This window comes from Mytilus trossulus, chromosome 5, assembly GCF_036588685.1.
Source record: "Mytilus trossulus isolate FHL-02 chromosome 5, PNRI_Mtr1.1.1.hap1, whole genome shotgun sequence".
NCBI lineage: Eukaryota > Metazoa > Mollusca > Bivalvia > Mytilida > Mytilidae > Mytilus > Mytilus trossulus.
The window spans coordinates 16,860,894-16,888,745 of record NC_086377.1 but is presented as its reverse complement, the minus strand read 5'-3'; the positions used below and the strand labels follow the sequence as shown (position 1 = coordinate 16,888,745).

General features: G+C 30.8%; 2 protein-coding genes across 2 annotated transcripts; one reads left to right on the top strand and one right to left on the bottom strand.

The window, feature by feature from the left end:
• Positions 1-3,804: 3,804 nt before the first annotated feature.
• Positions 3,805-9,943, bottom strand: LOC134717665 (uncharacterized). The gene is made up of 8 exons (XM_063580161.1): positions 9,583-9,943; positions 8,881-8,926; positions 8,357-8,539; positions 7,555-7,673; positions 6,095-6,175; positions 5,514-5,629; positions 4,739-4,869; positions 3,805-4,069 (listed from the first exon to the last, which is right to left on the bottom strand). Exons 1-8 carry the CDS (start codon positions 9,941-9,943, stop codon positions 3,805-3,807), a joined length of 1,302 nt encoding a protein of 433 aa, XP_063436231.1.
• A 970-nt stretch (positions 9,944-10,913) lies between these two features.
• LOC134717664 (uncharacterized) lies at positions 10,914-22,867 on the top strand. Its single transcript, XM_063580160.1, has 13 exons — positions 10,914-11,096; positions 13,188-13,335; positions 13,517-13,596; positions 14,163-14,268; positions 14,706-14,791; positions 15,173-15,312; positions 15,812-15,950; positions 16,394-16,504; positions 16,749-16,871; positions 18,945-19,084; positions 19,817-19,943; positions 21,133-21,292; positions 21,755-22,867. Exons 1-13 carry the CDS (start codon positions 10,914-10,916, stop codon positions 22,045-22,047), a joined length of 1,836 nt encoding a protein of 611 aa, XP_063436230.1. The 3' UTR covers positions 22,048-22,867.
• The last annotated feature ends 4,985 nt before the right edge of the window (positions 22,868-27,852 follow it).

Below are 27,852 nucleotides of genomic sequence, written 5' to 3'. Positions count from 1 at the left end.
AAAAATTGTTCGGACTCGATGGTATATACAGACCTTCTAAAATTCAAACTGCCCATTATTCCGTGCGTTCATCGTGTATCGTGCGTGTTGCGTGCGTGTATCGTGCGTGTACCAATCGTGCGTTCATCATTCATCGTTCCGTGTAACGTGCGTGCATCGTGTATTCTTAATCGTGTATCGTGCGTGTATCGTGCGCTCATCAATCATTCATTCTTAACCGTGTATCGTGCGTGTATCGTGCGTTCATCAATCATTCATTCTTAACCTGTATCGTGCCTTCGTCAATCGTTTATAATAGTGTATATCAGATAACGTGCATTTGTCAAACGTTCATTTCTAATTGTGTAACGTTCATACATTGCGATTTTTGTATGATAGTCGGTTATAGAAAAACCTTATATTAAAGCGTATATTTTTTCTCACGGTTAAAGTATATTAGTATATATTTGTTCCGACTTTAAATAAAACTTACAGTCATTCTTACTTTCTTTTGAACACTTTATAAACATCATCGTACATAACGTTCATACAGATTCATGACGGTTATTTGTTAAAAAATATTCTGTCAATTAAAAACAAAAGTGCGTTTGCAAAATTTAGATATGGGGTAGCTCCACTAAAAAAAAATGAAACTGGAAAGTATGAAAGAAAAGAAGTCTACGAGATGACAGATGTTGTAGCTCTACTATTGAAGATGAACTTCATGTCAATATAAAATGCCCATTATATGTAGTTTTAAAACAAATATTATACATTTTAATGAACATTTTAACCTATCATTATCAGATGGCGAAAGTTTTATATTTTTATTTAATAACGGCAATGTTGCTGGTTTAGTCGCCAAAACACCAACAATATTTTATTTAACAGAAACTATACAAATCATTGGCTGAACTATGCTAGATTATAATTCTTCGCTTATTTGGCCAATTCATATGCTACTAAGACATTTAAGATATTTTCAAATATTGAAGTTTTGATAAATACCATTACATCCGGTACAATGACGGAACATCTATAGACAGATAAAGATAGGTTTCTCCTTATTTTCTTTTTTTTATGATATCAAAGAATATATTTAAACATATATACAAATATTTTCTATTGTGATATGCAATATTTTCTACCACCGTTTTATATTATTTAAAGTAGAAATAAGTAAAAATGCACGTCAAAATGACGAATTGAGTGAACCTTGCCTCGAAATTGTTTAATTTCTCGTTAAATTGTTCACATTGTACTGAAAGAAAGGTACGGGAAGATAGATACTGACACGGAGATTAAAAAACTTGTCATTTTGAGCATCTTGATACTTGTATTTCTGAGTATGGAACGAAAGAAAAAGGTCAGCGAGTTTGATTATGTTTATTATAAACATTCTCATTGATATTTTTAAACAAACGAGACTAAGTGATTTGAATTCAAAGCAGCATATACAAGTATGGAACACAGATCTAACGATTTTTTCCCTATTGACCTCTTTCATTGAAGAAGAAAAAACGCCAGTGAAGTTGTTTGCTATGTCCAAGTTATCTCGTTCCGGAAATTTGAAATCTTCAGTTGTTACACATTTTTTTTTAAATTCAGGAACGGTGTAATTTTGTTTGGAATTCTTGGTTGTTTTTAGCTCACTTGACCCAACAGGAAAAGTATTTTTTATCACTTTGGCACCGGTCGACCGTCTTTCATTGTCTTTCAATACAATTTTTTACATACATTTTCACATCTAAAATTAATATTACTAGGCTGAATTTAACATGGAGTCTCATTGGGGGGTTCCGATCCCGGATCCCGCTTACTGTTTTGTCAGATTCCCGTATCCCGCTTACACTATGTACGTAAGCAATTCTTATTTTTTTTTGTCATTTCCCGGGTCCTCCAAGACCTCATTTCCCGTTTTCACGACACAATAATTTGACTTTCCCTTGTCACGCTTACAAAAAATCGGCAATCCCGCGTCACGCTTAGACCCCAATAAGACCCACTTAACAAACCTTATCTAAAATCATGTGTTTGATTTAATTATAATTAGGGTATCTAGTTTTAAAAAGTTTACTGTGACCCCGCTTGTCAACCAAAATGGCCGTCATGGCTATAAATAAATAAAGGGGGGAAATGCAAGTGCATGTTGTCAATTATTTAAAAACAGCCGGTGACATAGAAAATTCGAAAAGGGTCAGATGATTATCTTCAAAATGTTGAGCTCTACCATTTGTCAATTTACTATAAAATTCTCACATAAGTTGTTAAAGGAGTTATTGCATGGCCCTTAAATTACGAATTTGAAGTTCTTTTTATCAATTTCGATCTATTATTTTCAAACATATAAAAGTCATATAGCAAACATGACTTAGGAAGTCAAGATATACAAATAAATCGACTTGGCCAATATCCTTATAAAACTGATTGACCTTTAATTAAGAGGTTTTTTTTCATTTCACTGCGTTTTTACACGCCCGTCACAATTTTAACAGGACGTATGATTGTATACACCCGTCCGTCCGTCTGTCCTTCCTTCTATCCGTCCGTTCCTCCATCTATCAGTCATTCTGTCCGTCCGTCCGTCTATCTATCCGTCTATCCTTCTGTCCATCGTGAACATGTCGCACCGTTACTTGAGAACAGCTTATCCAGTTTTCATGAAACTTAACAAAGTTATTGCTTGTAATGGCCAAACAATCTGTAAACCTTTTAGTGAAAATCAAATTAAATCTTTTTGAGTTACAAGACTTAGTAAGTAAAACAGGAGTGTGGTTTTTTTAACATGTCGCGCCATATCTCAAAAACGATTTATCATTATTGCATCAAACTTTACACACTTCTTAGTAATATAAATCTAAACTTCTGCATACTTTTTGGTGATGTTCTAAATTTTGTTTATTAAGCGTTATTTAGGTTTTTTTTTTTGTAAAAAAAGGGGGGGTCACATATTGCGATGTTTCTCAAATTCTATATAAAAATATCATAATGTTAAAAAAAATTAGACATCAGTGTTTGCTATTGAGTATTTATATTCCATTTAAAATTAGTTTGAAGATCAGTGAAATACCGGATACGCCTTTCATTAGGAAAATGTGTATTACTATAATTACCTGCGTCCAAAAGTGCCCGTTTAAGATATTAAATTTAAACACGCCAAGTTTACTTTACAATAAAAATATATTTTAATTCTTTCGAAAGACAATGTTCACATCCGCTTTTCATAAATTGTTGTTTTTTTTTAAAACAAAAATAAAAAACCGGGTGATATATACATTAAATTGTATAGACGAAACCGAGTGATTGTGTAGTAAACAATGACAAAATTGGTGTATTTTAATTTTTGACATGACCCATTTCTTTTGTTCCATACACAGAAATACAAGTATTGAGAGGCTCAAAATGACTAGTTTTGCAATCTCTGTGTCAGTATCTATCTTCACATATTTTGAGTGACATACGAATTTTAATTCTACTTAAAAGCACAAAATGTTTTTTTGAGTAATTTTATTTGAAAAGTAGATCCATGGTTGCCATGGAAACCAAATGGTTGCTTAATTTAACTCAAATTCACTTATCAATAAATTTAGTTCACTTTAGTTACATTTTGATAATTTTAAAGACTAAAAAACAAACACACAACGATATGTCAACTTGCAAGGAGAACTAAATTAGATAAACCTTAGAAATATTGCAAAATGCTACTATTTTAAAAAAAAGTGCATCTCACAAAAATGACCATAATTCTTTTAGTTTTGATAATTCGACCAAAAACTCTTTCTGGGTGTTTTGTATCTATGTGTACTTCATAAAAATGCAAAAAACTCATTTTGGTTCTAATACCTCCATAAGCCTGAAAATCTCATGGCTGGTCACATATTTAAACCATAAGTAAAAAATCGTGAATTTTCCCTTTAAATAGGTTTTGATTGGAGGCACTGATCTGCTTTGAATTTCCTTTGATACTCTCCTGCGCAAAATTGGAAAAGATGTTTTGCATTGATCCATAGCATCAAAAATTATGCACAATGAATCCTTCGGGTCTTGGCGTGATGCATCCCGTCTCTGGTAGTAATCTAACCTCTCATCCCTAGAAGTAGATATTTAAATTTTAAGAAATACGAATGATGTTAAACCTTATTAATGTAGTATCATCTTAAAAACATAATTCTAATGCAACAACTTTTGTAACAATCCTCTCATTTTTTCCAAAGTTAAAACCGTTGGGTTTAATGAATGTCTCATTGAACTTAAATCTTTATACATTTTCCCGATCAACTTATGGTCATACTATTGGTTTATCAGGGTAGAAATCGCAATAATATGAACTGAACTGAAAAAACGCATTTGCCTCAGACTACAAAGCACAGTTATTTTTTGGATTATTTCAGTCATTGACATAGTCGTAATCACGGTCTTATGTCGACACTTTCACGGACCGACGTACTTTGACGTATTGAGGCATCGCACTTACATATATATTTGTATATACATTTTTTTTAATAAACTTTTTCAATTTTTTGGTCATTTGGAAAATGTTGTTTGTACTGTATTTGGACCCTTCTACAACGAAATGTGTTTTACATGCTCACGTATAAAAATTGCGGTTTTCTCGGCAAAGCAATCATAGGTTTGAACGCAGTTTTCAATTTAGACTCGTATATAATTTATCAACCTCTTTACAATCTAAAATGCAATATATCAATGAATGATCTCCTGTCGCGCGTGCGTAGAGTTACAGATTTGCTGTATTCATTACCTTATGTCATTCCAATGTTCAATTCTCTCTTCTTGTATTAGATTCATCTTCCCTTTATTTTTCTCCAACTTTGAAATCTCCATATTTTTTAATAGAGATATACAGTAATGGCATTTACTGAAAGATGAACCCTAAAATTGAAAAGAAACGAGGCATGAAATATTTTTTTAACTTAAGGTCTTCTCTTACTTAATAGCTTAACGGCTCCATTCATTTATTCTTTTACAGATATGATATCTCATTCATTAGAATTACGTTATATAAAGCTTTAATTTTCATTTTGCGTAATTTTTTTCCATAAAAGACTCATTATCACTCTCTTAACATGTGTACTGCAAATGTTTGCACCTGTCCTAAGTCAGGAATCTGATGTACAGTAGTTGTCGTTTGTTTATTTAATATATACGTGTTTCTCGTTTCTCGTTTTGTTTATATATAAGTTAGACCGTTGGTTTTCCCGTTTGAATGGTTTTACACTACAATGTAGTAATTTTGGGGCCCTTTATAGGCCGTACTTAATTTAACCTATAATGGTTTACTTTTTAAATTGTTACTTGGATGGAGAGTTGTCTCATTGGCACTCACACCACATCTTCCTATATCTAGATGTTGAAATACAATAAAATGTATGTCATAGAAATCTCTAAAAAAAAAATCAAGACATGCATTTTTCTGAAACGTCCTAACACCATCCTAAATAATGTCCTAAGACATATCTTAGGACATTTCTTATGATACTGTCATTGACACGGCACCAGATAAATTTGTTTGAGACCTTAGTTGTTTTCACATTACTGCAAAATTTTTGCCATAATCTGTATTTGGTTTTAACTGGCACTGACGATTCAATTTCTTGGTCCATCTTTTGGAATATATCTTTCTTGGTCATGCCTGTTACATAAAACATATTTTTTTTGTCATTCAGTAAGACCAGTTTTGAAGACAACCCTGCTATATATCATAATGTTCTGACTGCAAGCTATTTATATATATTGTACAACCTTATAATAATTGTATTGCATTAATTAAAATCAATTCTCAAACGAGTAACGTTGTGTATGGTCAATATATAACAAAGATAGATATCGAAGATATAAGAATTTCCTAATTTCACGGTCCTCTCAATTTGGTGAATGAAAGTTCGAGTGGGGCATCCGTGTACTGGTGAGTTATTGTTGTTACAAACTTTATAAAATCCATATGTCGTAATCTGCTTGAACTACAATTAGCAATTCTTATTTATTCAAATCTAGTTTCCTCGTGTTTTAAAATTACAATATGTCACTTTGGGTTTTGTCGTTTTCATATTTTCAGTTTACTTCATATTTAGCTGTTTTTAAATTATTATACCCATACCTGCGGGCATTTCTATTTTGTCCTCATTTGGCAAATGCTCTCCAATCAGATGAAGATAGTTGAGTAACCACCCAACGCATTCTGAAACAAAAGTCAATGTCTATTTAGCATATAAATTTTAATGTGTTGTTTTTTTATGTAATATAAATATTTAACACAGTCTGAATCACACAAATACCCATATATTTCTATGAATTAATCTCAAAATAATTTTTAAAGACTAATTTTATTTCTTTAACTGTGCTCTATAAATAATAACATTAATTATTCCTATTTAAAAATTGAATGTTTCTTTTTGTAACTTCATTAGGGGTGTAATAGCGTTGATCGAAGTACATTTTGTATCAAGCGCGGAAATGTGCGTACGGTCAACGCTTTTACAGCCCTATGAAGTTACAAAAATAATCATTCAATCAGTGCATTCAATTACATTTTTTTTTATCTAGGATCATGAAAACAAGATTTTTTTCATCTTCTTGTGCACTTTACCTTTGCACTTCATTGTGGGAGCACAAAGTTATCATGTATTGAAAGTTTTATTGTGTAATGTAATTGGTTCAGGAAAAATACGTGAAGTACAGTCACCCAATCAGAATAACGTATCTTCTATCTTCTATTATACTAAAATTACGAGATCCAATTTGTCAGCCGTCATCACGTAAAAACGACGAATCAAAGAATTCAACTTTATATATTACTAATATAGTACAAAGGTGTAGATTAAAAATTACACCACTCCAGGCCCTTTTGTTTTCCACGTAATTAATATTGCCAATAATTAAGAAGTTCCGGGTCGAGTCCGATACCGATACCAATAGTATATTCATCTGTTACCTATTACCTTATCTGTATGTTCTGCAAATGACAGGCGCACCACCAAACGGTGTCAGGATATGCTATATGCACGGGTCATAATCACAGGGTTGACACTACTAACTTGTCAAATTTTTACCTATTGTAGTATTTTAATCAGTAAGGCTTTATAAGATAACAATACGAATACTAAAAATAAGGCGTATATGTACAGTTTTCAATTTGTTAGCGGGCATGACGTAAAACAGCGAATCAAAGAATTCAACTTTATTCATAACTAATATAGGACAATGCTGTTGATTAAAAAAATACTCCATCCCAGGACCTTTTGTTTTCCAAATAATTAATATTACCAATAATTGATAAGTTCCAGTTAGACGGTTTCAAACAGAAAGATTTGAAAGCAGAGAAAATTGTGATAACTATCTTGTAATCTGCATGACTTTATCAGATGACAATACTAATACAAAAATAAGTCTTGCATATAGTTATATACTTTAATTCAGTCACGGACCCGCGATATCACGGGTGTGTTCTAGTTATAATGAAACATACATCCTACCCAGTGCAATAATTGTGTGTTGACTGACTTTATAACCTAAGTGTAAATGTAACAGTGGTACCGTTTTAATAACATTATGATTTACCTGTTGAATTCTTGTGTAATTTGAATCTGTCTGCATTTCCATGAATATGGATAGTTTGACCCGTCATAAATCTTTCTTTTGCTTTATCGAATCTGTACTTTGATATTCCATATATGTTTCTGTACCAACGAATTTAAATTATACAAGTTTATTAATTTTTATAAGCAAGATTTTGACTCAGGTTTTTAAACTGAACACAGTCCATCTGTTATAGTTGTATAAGTATGCCACGCTGAATTATTAGGGCCGCGCCTTTAGGCGGATCGCCCTTTAGTGATCAGTCTGTCCGTCCGTCCGTAACACTTTTGTCCGCTCCATATCTAAAGAACCACTATGACTTCATACTTTATACTTTACATGTTTATTAACCACCACCAGATGGTGTGTCATGATGTATTTACAACTTCCTAGGTAAAAATCAAGATAATAGAGCGTATTTTTGTCCATTTTCTTCTCCGTGACAGGGGAACTCCTTCATTGATCATTCAAATTGTGTACACCTACAAAAATCATGCTCGAAAGTTTTATGACCGTGAAGCCAGAGTTTGATTGCCAGAGTTCTCATTGCTATTCACAGCAACCGTTCATTGTGTGATCAGGTGCATCACACAATTTTACTAACAAGAGGCCATTTAGTTACGCTCTTGTTACACAACCTACAGGTCACACCCATTTACCCCGGTGACACTTCTATGAACCTTCAAATTATCACATATTAATCAAGTATCCGAAAAAAAGAAGTCCGAAGGACATATAAATATCCAAATCATATAAGAATTATTTAAAAATAACAAATACTAACCTCCAGGTTATCTCACATATACATTTCCCAGCAACATAAAAATTTGTTTCAATTTCCTCTGATATAATCTTATTTCTCGTTATCAACTTTTTCTGTGAGAATTTTGATAGATAATGTACTATCCAATTATTTTGTTGAGTTGTGTTTTCTGGATAATCCAATATTGCATTTTGAATATCACATCTAGAAAGTGAAAAAGACAAATAGATAAAAAAAAATATATCAGTGAGTATTCATCCATGATACAATACCAATGAACATACATGTATGTAGCTAAAAAAAGTAACACACACACAAAAGTTCGCACAAGGTAAAGTTTATTAAATACGTTATTAATTTTTAATAGTTTTCTTTAGAAGTTTTAAAGAAACGAGTTTAAACAGCATCAAATAGAAGTTTTAAACGACGTTGACGAGTTTCACATGTTAAAGTATCCCAATATAGAAATTTTAATCACATTCGAATGTAAAAACGTGTTATAGATTAAATAAATTAGAAGAATAGAAAAGATATGAATTACCAACCTGGACAACCGGTTCGAACAGCTTTTCTCACAACACATATCTGTATCTGAAAATGTGAATTACATGTTTATCCAAAGTTAAACTATTTTTTTTAAATTAAGGTATAGTTGAAAAACTGCAAGGTGATCCATATACTGTTTATCATTTTTTTTTAAACAGCTTTAAAAAATCTTCCTTTTGGGAAAGTAAAAGAAATTTCTGTTATTTTTTTTTCTATACCCCTGCCGGAAGTACTTAATGTTTCCGTAAAATAATAACTTCAGTTTTTTTTTTTTATATATCAAATTCTATAGCTGTTTTTCCAGACAAAACAGAGAGAAAGAAGTTCGGAAATCGTGGTATGTTCATAACCGTGGTGCACTCAAACTTTCTCCGAATAATTAGGCATGTAAAACAAAGTTTTGAAATTGCTAATTATTCCGGGTCCGTTTATAAATTCAAAAATAAAACCAGAATCTTGAAAAACTTGAAAAAAGAGCAAAAAAACACAAAATAATTCTGAAATGCTCGTAACTGTCGTAATAATATTTTAGGTATGTTTGTCTCTTTCAATGATTTTTGTTAATAAAGACAACTTCAAGGAACTTTCGCAAATTTCAAGTGTGTGATTGAATAGTAAAAAAAGAAGATATGGTATGATTGCCAATGAGAAAACTGTACACATGAAATCAAATAAAATAATAATGAAAGGTTTAAACTTACCATTACATGTTTCTTCTGTTTCCTCAAAAAAGTACAAATCTTCGTCATCAGATAGTAAACCTTCTTCATTGTCAGCTTCAGTTTCTTCTAAAAAATAAACATCTTCGTTATCAGATGCATCTTCTGCATTCCCATCTTCAGATTCTTCAATAAAGTACACATCTTCGTCGTCAGATAGTAAACCTTCAGTTTCTTCTAAAAAATAAACATCTTCGTTATCAGATGCATCTTCTGCATTGCCATCTTCAGCTTCTTCAATAAAGTACACATCTTCATCGTCAGATAGTACAGCTTCAGATGCTTCGGTGTCATCAAGAAAGATAATATCATCATCCAGAAATAAGGCATCGTTTGCATCCATCCTATAAATTTAAAAATAAAAAAGACTATTGATCTTTGCAATTTTATATTGGCCTATGATAGAAAATTTGTACTATTTGTTGACGTAATTATTTACTACCTATTTTTGAAATACTAAGGATTTTTTTTACCTCAAGCATAGCTGTACTTGGCAAAACTTTTAGGAATTTTAGTTCTCTATGCCCTTCAACTACGTATTCTATTTTGCCCTTTTCACTTTTATGGATTCAAGCGTCACGGATGAGTTATTTGTAGACGAAACGCGCGTCTGTCGAATATAGTAAATTCAGTCCTGGTATATATATGATGTTTATTTTCATATCCCCCCCCCCCCCCCCCCCCCGTTTTTCAACAGAGTAGAACTCCACACCCCTTTCTTTTTTTAGGGCTCATTCCTGTAATACTAATGCGTATGTATGTATGTATGTATTTGCGTTTAAAAATTACTAGTTTCAGTTAGTGCACATTTAGACCCTCTCCCCCCTCCATCCATTTATTTTACTCTCCCTTTTCAAATTTGCTACTACAACATCGATGTGCTTTCAATTTTGTGTATCATCAATGCGTTAAACTTTAAGAAATATTACCTTTGATTTATGCAGAAGTATCCATGGCAAAATAAATTTATCGCTCTAAATCAAAAAGATTATTCTTGTTGTTTTCTTTTCGTTTCAAATGGTGCGTGCAGTTGGTGCGTGCAGCTGCGTTACTTCAACTGTCAAATAGTAAATATTGCACACGATATAGTGCTGAATTTTATTCCCAAATCGCATATGCAAATTATAAGTTAATTCTTTAAAAATTGAAAGTTCAGACATTTTTCTGTTTTTGTTAATTTTTATATCTCATTCACTCATTTTAAAAAAGCTCATTCAAAATCACTGAACACAAAACAATGCCCATTAATTTACGAGGGCGTGGAGCATGACGTCACCACCATCGACGCATAACGTAAACATTAGACTGAAGAGATGCCGACTTCTTGGACTTTTGTGCCGTTACAGGAAAAGGTTTATGTGTTTCGGAATGGAAAGAGAATTGTAATGAGTTCTGGGAATCATGATATTCTTCCCGATGTTTGCGAGGTGGAGGTAATATCAGAATCCGATGTTTTAAGAAGTAAAATCAAGTGGAAGAAAGAAGATGGCGTTAGGGTAAGTGAAAAATACGCATCAACGTCAAACTAAAAGTATGAAAACCAGCATCCTACATATACTCTTTTTGAGATTGAAATGTAATTATAACCATGAAAACAAAAGTTGTTTACTTTTTGACCCGAACTTTCCGAAGTTAAATTACAGTAGTTGCGATCTTGCTAACCAAAAGTTGTAAATATTTATGTCAACAAATAGTACAACTTTACTATCACTGACCTAATTTACAACGTAAAATAAATCCGGCTCTTTCGTGATTGGTTGAATTTGTTTTAATTCCCACAATAATAATTTTCTTTTGTAATTACCAAGACTGCAGGAGTAATATAAAAAATAATCCTGCCCCACCACACCACCAACATAGATCATCTGAACAGATATTTTTGATAGACAATAAACTGGGTGAGGATTTTCATAAATTTTAATATCAGGATTATATTGTCGGCGCCTTGTTTACAAATATATGAACAGTTTAGAAGTAGCATCGTTTTTTTGCGTACATATCATGCTTTTGTCCTAAAAGATATATCATTTGATAACATATTTTTAGAAGAAAATGAACTGGGTGAGGATTTTTATAAGTTTTCATTTTTTTTTCACTCATTGAGTAATAATGTTAAGTACTTAATTATCACCAAGTTCATCACGTTGTCACTGGTCCAGTGGTAAGATGACTTTTGCGTACATATTATGCATTTGTCCACAAAATATCATTTTAAAATCATATTTTTAAAAGAAAATAAATAAGGTGTGGATTTTCATAATTTTCAATTTCTTTTTTTTCACTCTTTGATTTATAAAGTTAAGTACTTAATTATCACATAATTTATTACGTTGTCACTGGTCCAGTGGTAAGATGATCTCTCCTGGAAAAGAGACGATGCGAGATCGAATCTACGCGCCGGGTCGACATTTTATTTTATAACATCTTTGTTCTTTTGCGTACATATTATAAAATATCATTTTAAAAACATATTTTTAAAAGAAAATAAATTTGGGGGTGGATTTTCATAATTTTCAATTTCTTTTTTTTTCACTCTTTGATTTATAAAGTTAAGTACTTAATTATCACATGAATTATTACGTTGTCACTGGTCCAGTGGTAAGATGATCTTTCCTGGAAAAGAGACGTTGCGAGATCGAATCTACGCGCCGGGTCTATATTTTATTTTATAACATCTTTGTTCTTTTGCGTACATATTATGAAATATCATTTTAAAATCATATTTTTAAAAGAAAATAACTAAGGTGTGGATTTTCATAATTTTCAATTTCTTTTTTTTTTCACTCTTTGATTTATAAAGTTAAGTACTTAATAATCATTTTTTGTATCATGGTGTCACTGGTTCAGTGGTAAGATGATCTGTCCAGGAGAGGAGAAGGTGCGTGATCGAATCTCGCTTTGAATTTTACAACATCTTTGTACTTTTGCGTATATATTATGAAATATCATTTTAAAATCATATTTTTAAAAGAAAATAAATAAGGTGTGGATTTTCATAATTTTCAATTTCTTTTTTTTCACTCTTTGATTTATAAAGTTAAGTACTTAATTATCACATAATTTATTACGTTGTCACTGGTCCAGTGGTAAGATGATCTCTCCTGGAAAAGAGACGATGCGAGATCGAATCTACGCGCCGGGTCGACATTTTATTTTATAACATCTTTGTTCTTATGCGTACATATTATAAAATATCATTTTAAAAACATATTTTTAAAAGAAAATAAATTTGGGGGTGGATTTTCATAATTTTCAATTTCTTTTTTTTTCACTCTTTGATTTATAAAGTTAAGTACTTAATTATCACAACAATTATTACGTTGTCACTGGTCCAGTGGTAAGATGATTTCTCTAGAATAAGAGACGTTGCGAGATCGAATCTACGCGCCAGGTCTACATTTGATTTTACCACATCTTTATTCTTATTATATTATAAAATATCATTTTAAAAACATATTTTTAAAAGAAAATAAATTTGGGGGTTGATTTTCATAATTGTTTATGTAATTGATACGTGTTTCTCATTTACGGCTCCCATTTTTATGTTTTATTTTTACATTATATTTTATATAAATATATATTTATAGGTTGTGTTTTCTGACCAAAAGAAAGTGGTTCTTAAAGTGTGTGACTTCATTAGGAATGATAACGAATTCTCAAGACAGTTCAAGGATGTCACTACAGCAGAAAGCTTTGTTTCAACTTTTGAAAAGCGTACATATATAAGTGCATCAGGTATAATTATTGACAAGGGTTTATGGGCGGTATTTTTTAATTTTTAGTTACCAATTTACAGGATTTCAAAGATAATTTAGAAATAATACCTTATCTTTTTTAATCAAATGAAGTTTTCAATAATCATGTATGAAAAGATAAATAAGATTGGTCTATTTATGTAATCATTAATAATTAACAGAAATGGAGACACAAGAACCGCTGTACATGGCAGAAATTGTAGACTTAATTCCTGATACACCTGTACCATTCAATAAACAGGTAAAACATTTACATTTTAGCATAAATTCCAAATTGAGTAAAAAGTTATAAATCTTATAATTTGCTTTCCTCATAAAACGATTCAATTGCATTCTTTTCAAACTAAATTTGTATTATTAACGTGCAAATTTCAAGTGGTTTTATTGAACACATAATTTTTAATAGAAACAAACTACCTGATTATCTTCCAAAAATATCTCATTTCTTGAGTAGTAGACTTTAAATTGTTTTACGTTGCAATTGTCATTTCGAGACCTTTTATAGCTGACTATGCGATATGGGCTTTGATCATTGTTGAAGGCCTTCGGTGATCTATAGTTGTTAATTTCTGTGTCACTTTGATCTGTTGTGGATGGTGGTCTCATTGGCAATCATACTACATCTTCTTCTTTATATTTAGGACGGTACTTAAATTTCACTTTCGTTTTGGCAATGCCACTGGTTCAGGGGTATGATGAAGTATCCAATGTAGCAAAATTGTTTGTTCTAATCTCAAAACTACAAAAAGAATTACCTTGTTATGCTTGATAATGGTAAGATATCTAATAATTGAATTAATTTTGCAGACATCATTGACCAGTTCCAAAAGGAAAACCCTGATACCTGTTTTGATGTCGCCAGTGGAACCAGCAATAAAAAAAACTAACTCACTTGAAGAAAAAATGCTTGATGGTAAATTTTTACAGCTAAGACAAAAGTTAACGTATATCATTTACATATCACACTCAATATAATTGTTAGCGCATCATCAAATATTAGCTTAAATAATTACAGCTACTACAGTATGAAAGCGTTATGCCAAGTATTTTTTATACCATATTGTATGGTAGACATAACAATAAATAAAATAATATGGTATTACATTATTGGTATGAGCCTATATCAGTACCAAAATAAAAGTAATCGGAAAGATTTTTTTGTCACATGTCTTAATCTGTAGAACGAATAGATAGACATTTTTTTTTAGAATAAAAGAGTATACGCTTTTTTAGTAAAAACTCTTAGTCCAGTTTTGTTTATCAAGAAGTATCATATACCCTAAAACGTATTTACAACATACGTTGTTCCTGTTTGAATAGTTTTGCATATTTTGTTTCGTACTTTTTAAGGATTATATCAAATTGAACTGAAGCAAATAAGTGAAGCGCCTGAAAATATACGCCTCAGGGATATTGACAGTGACTTTGTAGATCAGGTATATAAGTTTATATTTTTAATCAATGAGAACAATTATACAACAACACATAATTTAAAGTTCAAAATAACTATTTGTGAAAATAAGTCGATGTGGTAACGAAACAGCTGTCCTCCAAATTTTAGGAATGGTTTGTATGCAGTTATAGGTAACTATAAGGCCTTCATCAATGAGAAAAGACATACCGTATGGTATGGTCGTCTTTACAATGATACAATATTAAAAATTACAAAGAACTATAAAAAACAATTGCGAATCTAACGTTGACCGGAACAAAATTAAAAACATCCACTGAACTGCATAATTGTTTATTTATTATATGATACTTATTAAGATGTGTGAACTTGTTTTCATAGATGTAGGTTTATTTTTTTAATCCAGATAAAGACAGAAATGGAATTAAGTGGGAACATTGCTACCCAGCCACTAGCATTGTGTATACCAAACTTAAAAGAAGACGAATTTGAGGAATCAAATATCAACAATTACGACTTTATTTGCCTAGGTGGCAATCATTTAAGGTGATACTCAAATCTATGATGATGTCCTATTTGATTTCAGAACAGTCATGTAAAAGAATTACGAACATTTAAAGACCAAATAATTACTCGCTTGACTTTTCTTTTTTGTTTCAACCAATATAAAGGGGCACTTACTGTTAAATTCATGTTCACCGATTTTACTCAAATTATCATATTCTATTTATAACACGGTAAATAATGAAATTGAAAATGGAAATAGGGAATGTGTCAAAGAGACAACAGCACGACCATAGAAAAAAAAACGTTCATAGATATGTGAAGATGTGGTGTGATAGTCTTTATATGTCCTTTTTCCTCGATATAATTCAATATTGTTATTCTTTTATTTATTTCCATTAGATAAAATTACAGTTTTGCAGTAATTAACCTGAAGTTCCTTACACGATAGTTCAAACTAATGCTTATAAAGATGCTTATTGTCCTTGCTATTAATTAGTGTTTCTGTTATCCATATATACATATTGATATTTTATTGCAGATGTGCTTATGAAAAGTTACATAAGGAGCATGCATTTGCCAAAATTTATGTAGATCTGACAGACGAAGAGTGTCTAATTGTGGCAAAGTTTCACAATGAAGTTGGTCACTATGTTAAAGAGCTAACTAATTTTGACATGGTAATACACCTTTCTTGTCAAGTCAAGTTAAAAATTTACTAATTCAGTTACAAACATTTTTTTCATCAAAGAATGGATTGCAATTTATATTTTAAAACTAATTGATGTATTTTCAGACAAACTTTCTTATCATAGTTAATCACACTGTATTTATAAATCAGTCATTTATATTTTTATTTGCTTTTTATATAGTATCTATCATTCAGTATTTTAAATTTCATTATTTAGTTTATGGTTCATGTTGCATTAGATTAACTTGAGAGTCTTAAAAAACCGGCTCAGTCATTATCACTATCTTAGTCAATACTACTGTCATGTGGGCAGTCCATATATGACGATAATGACCCGTTTTTCAAGAACTATTATATAATATCAAATATTGATACACCAAAACATTTCTTTTATCAGAAAATATTGATTCAACTAAAAAAAATGTTTTGAAGGTACAGCTGTTTAGAAGGCAACTGAACACAAATTCAGCAGAGAGGGTGAACAATCTGGTACATATAAAAGAATGGAGAGAAAGAATTGCAAAATTACTTCCCCATAATAAGGTAAATAAAATTATGTTCTAGGTTTAACTGGAATTGTCGGCGGAAAGTAATAAACATGTATCCTTTGAAGTGGATAACAGCCTACTTTTGAAAATATAATGTAACTCCAAGAAAAAAATGAACTGTTTTAGGATTAGCAATTTTCAAAGAAAAAAATCTATCAATGAAGTTGGAGAAGCAGAATCAAATACTATATGAGGAAATATGTAGCATATTTCAATTTGTATCATTGTGCTTTTTATAGGACTTAAGAAGTTATCAGCCATTAACTAATCTGGCTATGATGGGAAGCAGGGCTTACAGTAAAGTAGTTCAGGTGTTTCACATGTACGAACAAGGTACATTAAAAGATCAGAAGCCAATTAAGGTAAATAAATTATTACGAGGATGCAACAAATGGAAGTTATTAACGACCTTGACTGGCTATACAGTCCTTGCACGGTCGGTAAACTTACGAGGATGACAACAAATGGAAGTTTTTAACGACCTTGACTGCCTATGCAGCCCTTGCACGGTCGTCTAACGTGGATGCAAACATTTTCATATCTATTATTTAGATTCAATAATTGATCAAAATAGGTTCATGATTTAAACTAATCCAGCAAATTATCAATTTAGGCATGTAGCTTCCTAAATATTTATTTCTTAGAAGAACACATTACTGTGATATAAGGTTAACTATAACTCATGTTTTACAAAAGTAGAATATTTTTGCTTTTGTTTGTAATTTCATTAGAATTTTTCAAATTCAGGAGGGATAATTCAGGAAATGTATAAAATGTAATGGCATAGTTTGGAAATTTTGATATTTGTTTTATAATAATAATAATAATAATAACCTTTATTGCAAAATTACAGCAATAAGGGTCAAGCTTAGCAATACAATTATACACAATACAATGAACTACAATGTAATAAAAGTGTGGACACATATCATTTTCATGTGGATAGTATGTTTGTATGTTTGACAATATTTTCTAACAAATAAATTCTCTGGTTTTTCCCCCATACGCTTCTATATTGAACTGCTATGCAATGTTACAGTCAACCCGGTTACTTAACACTGATAATCATTATGCAGTGAAAGTTGTATATTATTGAGTTTTAATGTTCAATGGTGTCATCGGCAAGGAGACACTACTATGAATCAGTGCCTGCCTTTTATATGTATATTTCATTTAGCTAGAAATAGTTTTATTATCTAAATATATAGATATGGACGACATAACATGGTTGTTATGATGCAATATATGTTTTAGAAAGGACAAGGGAAAATCACCCTAACAGCAATCAGGCCTTGGAGGGCAGTGATGACACTAGCTGAATGTGATGTAATCTAATTTCTGGACCGTATAATAGAAAAGGAATGGTCTATTGATCAATTTCAAAGGGTAATTATACTGCAATCAGCTAGTTTACTGTACAGATAAAGCTATACGTATGAACGTTAGCTTTATACGTCAATGACCCCAACTGACCTATAAGGCCCGCCTCCTTATTGTATTTCATCAACAACATCACGTCGTAAAGTAACAATGGTCAAACTTTTTTATAATTTAAACTTTTATGTCTTCAAATTGGTTATTCATATATCATATTTATCAAATGTTATTAATTAAGTTCATTTTCCCTTTCTAATTCCTAAATACGCCAATGTCTTACCACCTGGACTACGCTCATAGGGGTATACCCCAAAATGGTACCTCAAGAGGGAAATTCCAAACACTTTTTTTTTAATAATTTTTGTTACATGTTTTTTTTCATTTTTTATTTTTTTTTCGAATTCAGTATGAAAACAATATACGTATACTAGTGTCTAAACAAAAGTATTACAGCTATTAAATTAAATCAAATTTGTTAACGCGAACACTTCATTCCCTGTCCTCAATTAGAATAACAATAACAAAATACTGCAGTGTTAGTAAAATGGTTTGTTTGTTTCTGCCATGTCAAGCTTAAGCATGTTTGTATGGACGTTTTGTTCGTAATCAAAGGTGTTGCAAGTATGGGTAATCAATTCTCCATCCTTCTGCGCGAACTTCAAAGAGTTGTAAAATTTAAAAAACTGAAGAATCTTTTTTATTAGTTAGTGTATTGAAACATTTTAATCTGTAATTTATTTTCCTTTAAATTGTATAATTAGTTTTAAATCTTACTAAAAAATTGTGTTAATTTCTAAAGATAAAAAAGGTATTGACAGATTCGTGTAAGTGCCTTATAAAGTTATATTCAAGATTGGTAATCATTATAACTTAGGCTCAGGGGATGTTAACTCTAAACCGGGAATGTCACAGTATATACTATGTCTGAGACCTGAATAACATATAATGTTCTTTAACCCTGCTGACTGCCATTGGCGATTGCCAAATAAAGTTGATTACAAGATGTAACAAAATGGATCTTAATATGTATACATATGTGTGTGTGTGTCATATTTCAGAAATGTGAGGAGATTAAAGATTACAAGAAATTGCAGAGGAAGATGATTGACCATCTTGATCAAGAGTGGGCATCCATCAAATCACAATACTATGGAGGTGATGATACAGAAGCTGAAGCAGCCCTACATCCCTATTTAAGGTATTTAATGCATTTTATTCATTCTTTGAATTGCATAACTGAATGCGTATACTGTTATAAGCCTCAATCGTTTCCAGTTTAATTTTTCAAACCGATCCCTGTGTATGCCAATATTTGTATATAAATTAATTTGGTGTATTTACTGTCTTCTGATTGGTTAAAAGTATTAGTTTTATTTTCAATGTTGTCATCTTTTATGGCAACACGCCCACTCTGACGTTGTGTATGCATACGCCAACATGTGTGTACGTTGTTATTGGTAATATAAATAATATAAACACTTCTTTGAGCCTTATTTTTCATAGAAATTTATTTTTAACGAATGAGTGGCTATTATTTATTTTGAATTTATTGACCAATAAAATTATTTTTTGGACTTCACATTCTATATAATATATTATATAATAGCCACTTATTTAGCAACTTGATACCACGTAAATTCATATAAAAAGATGTGGTATGAGTGTCATTAATACCATTCTCTCGTCAAAATCACACTATGTAACAGTAAACCTTTATAGGTCAAAGTCTGGTTTTTAACCTGGAGCCATGGCTTCTCTATGTTTCAATGTTAAACGTAGTTTGTGTATTAAAGATACTACTGTACAGTAATTTTTTTGGCTGTATATGAAGAAATTAATTTACAAAAACGTCGTGTTGCATCAACAATTGAATTACTTCTACTGGTTAAAAATGTTTATTTATTGGTTTTATTCCCCACCTTCATTTCAGGTTAACAGATTCTTCTGAATTTGACAATTATATAAAGAAGTTGAAATCAGAATCAAACAATCTGAAGAAAATGAAAACTACCACTGGCTTCAACAAAGCCGACTTGGTTTTTTTAGCAGAAAATGAGGTAACAATTAATAGATTGAAATGGTACTAATACTTATTTGACCTTTTATCTGTAATGATAATGACTGTTTTTTGGTCATATACAATACAATACAATACAATACAATACAATACAATACAATACAATACAATACAATACAATACAATACAATACAATACAATACAATACAATACAATACAATACAATACAATACAATACAATACAATACAATACAATACAATACAATACAATACAATACAATACAATACAATACAATACAATACAATACAATACAATACAATATACAATACAATACAATACAATACAATACAATACAATACAATACAAACTCCAGGTGTTTATGTTTGACGCCGGAAGCATACCTATGATGTAACCTAGTGTAGGGACCAAAAAAGATAACATCTTATCGCGGAATTTTCTTTAATGAAGATTTTACAATGAAATAATGATTGAAATTTAATTATAGATTGTTTTGAATTAGAATAGAGATAACTGTATTGTATTTGAAGCTTTTCGGACGTCCATCGGTAGTTTTACTGTCGCAAATACCCGCGCTTCAAATACAATACAGTTATCTCTTAATTATGAGAGACGATTATTTACACATTAGAACCAAATTTCACACCGCTTAAAACATTAAAAAATATATATTTATATATATACTAAAAACATTTTTTTTTAAATTAAAAAACAAGCAAAAACAAAACTATCTATATGTATATAAAAATCTAACGTCTCCTAACTAAAATGTCTCTGCAGGTTTTGGCACACAAACGTATATTGTCATATGACATCTGGAGTTACTGAAGTTAATTAAATTAAAACTCATAAGTGGTAAAGCAGTTGACACAATAACATGACAAAAAACAGAGATAACATAACAGTTCAAAAAAAAATAATTTCGGAGCAATGCGTACCGTATCAAAACCAGCTCAAAAAGATAAACAAAACATTACAAATTACAAATTCTGATAACCTTACACTAATTAGTTGTTTATAGCAGTAAACTTTGTATATTATTAAAGATTTACTATATGTATGTTTTTAAATCATCACACAATGACTGGTCTTATATTGAAGCAATTGCAAAAATATATATATTTATGAGAAAAAGTTATACGTTACGTTATTATAATATAATTAAATAAACATTACATTTTTTTGGTAACAAATCATTACAAATTTTCAGGTATCAGAAGATGTTATTAGAAGGATACATTCCAAAAATATCGAAAAGAATGTGAAAATGTATACGATTCTGTCAACATCCGAAATAAAAGAACAGGCAGAAAAGGTTGGCTATTTTGCATATGGCAAAATAGCCTACACCTTAGGAAAACAATCAGCAGGTATATTTTTTTTTTATTCATCATTTGGGTCTAAATTAACTTACAAAAAGACGTAATGGAATCTGCAATGAATCAAACATTTTCCACAATGTTTTTCAAATATATAACAAAACAAAGTGTAATGTGGACAGTGTGTGTTGCCAATTTTTATGTTTTTTTTTGGTGTTCTATGTCTGAAATAGAAAAAAAATGTATGAAATTACACTTATTAAAAAAATGGGACGTGAATTTTAAAGAAGAGTAGTAATTTTGTCCTGCTGGAAAAAGGTTAAGAAATTGAACTTCGGAAGCTTTCCCCCTTAACATAGGGTTTTCCATATTTTCAGTTTGAGCCAATGAAATTGTCTATAATTTTATTATAATTTGTCCCAAAAGTAGTAAACACAAAGTAAATATAAAATCTGAGTTAAGCCATAATTAAAGCAGTATATAATATTTATTTTTTTGAAATTCTCTTTTCAGATCAAGAACTTAGAGAGGTTCATATTATGTATGTGGCCCAATTTGGAACCAAGAATGTTCGGGTAACAGCTGGAAATAAGCCGTCAGAATTGCTTCAGTTGAAGGATTTTTCCTCTATGGACTCACTTTTTAAAATGTTTATCAGCGATGGTGGAGTTATTTTTCTGATGGCTTCAGAAAAAAAGAACCTTTTACCTAACTTTAATTTAATAAATACTGAATGTTTTGTGCATGTCAAATCTGAATCAGAAAAAAAATCACTGAAAAGAAAATTTCATTTCATAGAAGAATAAGTTATTAATAAGTATATTTTCAGATTAGTACCACAGAAAATTCCAACGATTATGAAGCTACATATAGATTCTTTGGTAAGCTTCCTTGCTACCTCAATCATGAAATCATTATTAGGTTAGGTAAACAAGCCTATGGGTGGAGTTAACAGTTTAATAGAGAACCAATCAGAACTAGTGTCAGAATATAAACATTGTAAAACTAGTTTTACTGGTCAGTTTAAAAAGAAGTTTTCAATCTAAATTTAGAATTTATTGATAATTATAATCTTATTCCCAAGCATGCTGTAGGTGTGTTTGATTTGCATATTTTATTTCAATCAATTACTCAGTTATAAATTCAAGTATGTGTATGTACTTTACTATGGTACAATCACGGCGTAAATGTAAGGTTTATGACATCCTTCTGTAGCCTTTGAATCACTTCATGGTTGAGCTATTAACAAGGAAGCTAACCAAAGAATCTACCTGTAGCTTCATACTCGTTGGAATCTGCTGTTATACTTAGTATATAAAAGGGTTTTAAATTAACACTTGATATTACAGGTTTAGTTTACATGAATTAACCAAAGGCTGGCAGATGTGATGTAAAATTTGTTTATGATTATTATTCAAACTATACTAATAGTAATGTATAGATTCAGATTAACCACATAAAAAGAAATCCACAGACATATATTTAGACCCTTAAAAAGTTTGCATTGCATGAAACAAATTTAAAAAGATTTATGAGATACTAATAAGATTTATATAGAAACATATTTTTACACATTTTTAATTAAAATTCACAATATACATGTATACTAAGTAAGAGTAATACATTTGTTTCTTATAAATATCAAGTGAAATAAATACTATTTCTTCTTAATAAATATTGTTGCAGGTTTTGGTAACTATTGCAGCAACATTATTTCATTACTAAACACAAATATTTTTTTTTTCATTATCTTGTTATAGTTTTAAATGTTCATGAAAATGTAAAATTTCATGTATCTTCATTTGTCTTAGATCTACATACAATGTATCTGTGATTGAAATTTGTCCACTGTGATAAACAATTTATTTTTTGATTTACTATACGGGGTATATGAATTTTACATAGTATGGCTGATTTTGTACTGCATATATGTCATGTTGATTAAAAAAATGATCAATTTCAATGCAATGAGTTATGATTTTCTGAATGCAAGTACTGAATCCTAAAATACATTTAACTACAATTGAGATAGGTCATAAGGTGAAGTCCATGTGCAAAATTTAGAGTTTAATGTTGTCATATTTCAGGTATATGTAATTCATGCGAAAACTGCATCTTCATCCTGGTTTTCATTCAAAGTATTAAAACTGAAAAAAAAGGAAAATGATAAAGATATAAATACATGCCATAATAATATTGTGTTCACTAGATAACTTTATAACCCATTTTTGGTGTTATAACAATAGACATAAGAAATCATACAGTCATTTCTTATAATTTATATCTAAGTTCAGTAATCATGGAGAATTTCATTAAAAAAACGGAAATGCTGCCACGGTCAGATGACAAAATGATGTCTATAAGGTGATATAAGACCAAATCTCACGCAATCATTTAGCACGTGTTGCATTCAATTTCAATTAATATTTATGATCAATTTAATTTAATTCAACCAAGATTGACATGGCAATACATGACAATAAATATTATATCGAGTCAGTTTAACTTACATAAAGGTTATAAGAACACACGCATCACAACCATACTTACTGTGAGAAAATGTGTACGTATGCATCAGTCTGATATACAGATTAGAGATGGGCAAAATGTTATCGTATATAAAGTTATGGAAGTTGGTCTGAAACAAAGTCGTCGTGTCGAAGAGTGCTGCAATTAAAAGAAACAGTAATAAAAACCAGGTTGGTATGCTAGCATACAGACCTGAAAAACTAAAATTAAATAAAAAAATAATCTAGGTTCAGCATACACCAGGTTGGTATGCTAGCATACAGACCTGAAAAATAATGGAGGTTCAGCATACACCAGGTTGGTATGCTAGCATACAGACCTGAAAAATAATGGAGGTTCAGCATACAACAGGTTGGTATGCTAGCATACAGACCTGGAATTTATATTTTATGAGAAAAATTATGTTCAGCATACACCAGGTTGGTATGCTAGCATACAGACCTGGTAAAAAAAATAATCAAAAAGAATTGGAGGTTTTGCATACACAAGGTTGGTATGCTAGCATACTGACCTGAGATATATCATTAATTAGATAGAGTGACATTTCAGCATACACCAGAAGAATGCTGACCTGACATATGGAAATTAATCGATAAAATGACAATTCAAAATACTCTATGTCGGTATGCAAAAAAAGAGACCTGACAAATAGAAGTATGAGAAAAAAGACTGATGTTAGCATACTATTCACTGACGCATTTAAAATAAAGATTGGTAAATGCTATGTAATATATATGTTAGGGAAATGGCATAAAAGTCTAACAAAAATGTAGATTGAGTAATTTATGAAGGTTTAATCGCCTCAACTATTTCCAGAGTTTTAAAATAGATCATTCTAGCATCCTATAAAAACAGGTTATGCTAAAATAATGCAGTTTGCATTTTGCAGTTACACAAAAAGAACAACAATCTTGCAAAAAAATAACAGACAAATATAAATTATGCTATACAGTGACTTTTTAACGCAAATTATATCAGTCATGTCAAACGATGTAGCTTTTACACACAAAAATAAGTGAAGTGGCATATGAGAATTTCTAATTTTAGATGAGAACGTGTTTTTCCGAAGAAATATACCTGGAGATAACCTCGGATAAACAATAGAATTTTTTTAACTATTGTTTAAGAGTTGTGTATTGATAATTTAATAAAATGTATGTCCCATGCAGACTAAGTAATATTTCCTAGTTAATCAAGTCCAGGATCATAATGTTACTCATGTTAATAGAAAACTAAGTCTTAGGACAATTTTTCCTCGAAAAAAAGTACCAGAGCATCAATTATTTAAAAAATATTATCATGAAATTAAAATTCAGAAAATTATTATTGAACAAACTGAGTGAGGCAACTGATTGTATAACGACAAAAAAAACTGACTGTACTCAGGTCAATTTTCCTATGCGTTTAAGTCATTAATATTTCTAGGTAAAACGTCCATTATCTGGTTTAATTAGGAAAAAGTTTACATTAAAACAACTGAAATTTAAATGTTTTGTTTTAATATTGTTGTGTTTTTAATTTTTATGTTTTTATAAAATTCACGTTCCCAGACTAATTCTTATAAGACATCATGTTTATTTCATTAATATTCCTACTAGGTAAAAACATCCCGGATGTCCTTTTTTTAAAAAGATAAATGTTAATGGATTAGAGTCATTTAGTTAGTATGTAAACAAAGTAAATTCAAATTTATGTTTAAATACTATTAAAGGGTTGTATATTAATATGTTTATCCAGAGACATATGTGTATATATGTCTCTGAATTATCAAATTCATGTACCCAGACCAATATTCCTAGGAAAAAATGTCTTATAGTATGTCCTTTATTTTAAAAGATACATTTTGATGAAACAAAATATTTTCATGTAAATAAACTCATCATATATACCAGGATTGAATTGTGTATTTACACCAGACGCGCGTTTTGTCTACAAAAGATCAGTGACCCTCGAATATAATAAGTCAAGTTAAAAGGGTCAAATAAAGTATAAAGTTGCAGAGCAGTTAGGACAAAACTGTTAAAAGTTTTGCCAAATTAAGGCAGGGTAATCTATTCCTGAGATAAAAACAAGCCTTATTATTTCAAAAAATCAAAAGTTTTGTAAACAGTTAAATAAGACCATAGCAATGACAATTCATGTCAACAAGTGCTGACTACTTGGCTGGAGATACCCTCGGATAAACAATAGAATTTTTTTTTAACTATTGCATGTTTAAGAATTGTGTATTGATAATTTGATAAAATGTATGTCCCATGCAGACTTATATTTCCTAGGTAATCAAGTCCATGATCATAATGTTACTCATGTTACTAGAAAACTAAGTCTCAGGACAATTTTTCCTCGAAAAAAAGTACCAGAGCATCAATTATTTATCCTTTATACTTAGTTGTGGAAGTTGTCTCATTGGCAATCATACAACAAGATCTTTTTTATATCAATTGTTTACACTTATACATGTACATAATTTATTTTTCAATCCGAAGTAGGTATCATGCATATTAAAGTTTATCTTGATAAAAAAATATTCCAATAGACAACTTTCGAGTTCGATGCATTTCCGTCAAAAACTCTGGTTTTAGTGAACGTCATTTGTGCTTTTAGGGGCGTCGTCACCTCCTTTCCAATGTTGAGCGAGTGGTTGGAAAACTATAATTCTATATTGTACGAATTATTCGGCAAATTGAATTCTCAAAATTGACAATCAACACTGCTGTCATTAGGGAATTGTCAGTAAGTACCTACCGAGCAACCATTATTTCTAGTTTATCCTGCACAAAGACGACTAAGACGCTTGATGAACGTAAATAGTGCAGGGATACAGGCGCCCCTCTATCTGGTAAATGACGTCATAAAGGCAATCGTAACTACTCGGCCATTCTCGCTATGCAGTACAATAACGTTATTTCTTCGTGTTAACAGAAAGGCCGAGTAGTTCCAATTGTTCATAAAAGTGTGCATAATTGACGAGTTTTTGCCGGTGACGGATGAACTCGAAAGTGGTCTATTCAAGGAGCGTGTGTCATTCCTATTCATAAAAATAAATTACATGCATGTAAATGTAGGCAATAGTATAAAGCAACACAGCGACAAAGAAAACCAAACGACATGGAGCTGTATTCAGTCTTCATCAATAGACAAAATAAAGAAGCACAGCCAGGTGTTTTGAAAGTAATTCGGGTTTTTATTTTAACAAATTTCTGTGTTTTACACCAGGAGTGAAACGAAAACGCAAGATAATTGGCAATAATTATGTTTTCATGTTATGCTGTTACACCACAGTTCTAGGTTAAGCCCCCGACATATTCTGTATGGGCCTGCAGTACATTGGTTTTCGATGGTTTATATCTGTCATATTTGTTTTCCGGAATTGTTTTTGATAAATAAGACCGTTAATTTTCTTATTTGAATTGTTTACATTATTTATGTCGAGGCCTTTTATAGCCTTTGCGGTATAGGTTTTTATCATTGTTGAAAGCCGTATGGTTTATAATTGCTCACATCCATTTTATTTGAACTCTGGTGTATAGTTGTCCCTTTCAAAATCATACCAATCTTTGAAAAATTGAAATCACAACCTGTTTACATACTTAGCTGTCTAGTATAATAATTTAAGAAAAAAAAACCACACATTTCTTATTTATTCCGTATTTTACTTATAACTGGACTTTGTTTTTCTGCTAGATCTTATTTGTCTCACTCTCACATAATATGATATGTTTAAAGGTCTAAATGTTTCAGCTGCTTTCGGTTCAGTTTAGTTTTGTATTCTGTGTCCAAAACGGATGTTGATAAGAAAAGCTTAAAATCGGACGTCGATTTTATTTTATTGTGACGTCACATTTGGACGTCGATTTGATGAACGAACGTCGATTAGAAACTGGACGTCGATCTGAGTCTTACACATATACTAGCTGTTATACTACTGTCCCAGGTTAAGGGAAGGTTGGGATCCCGCTAACATGTTTAACGCCGCCACATTATTTATGTATGTGTCTGTTCCAAGTCAGGAACCTGTAATTCAGTGGTTGTCGTTTGCTTATGTGTCACATATTTGTTATTCGTTCATTTTTGTTTTACAC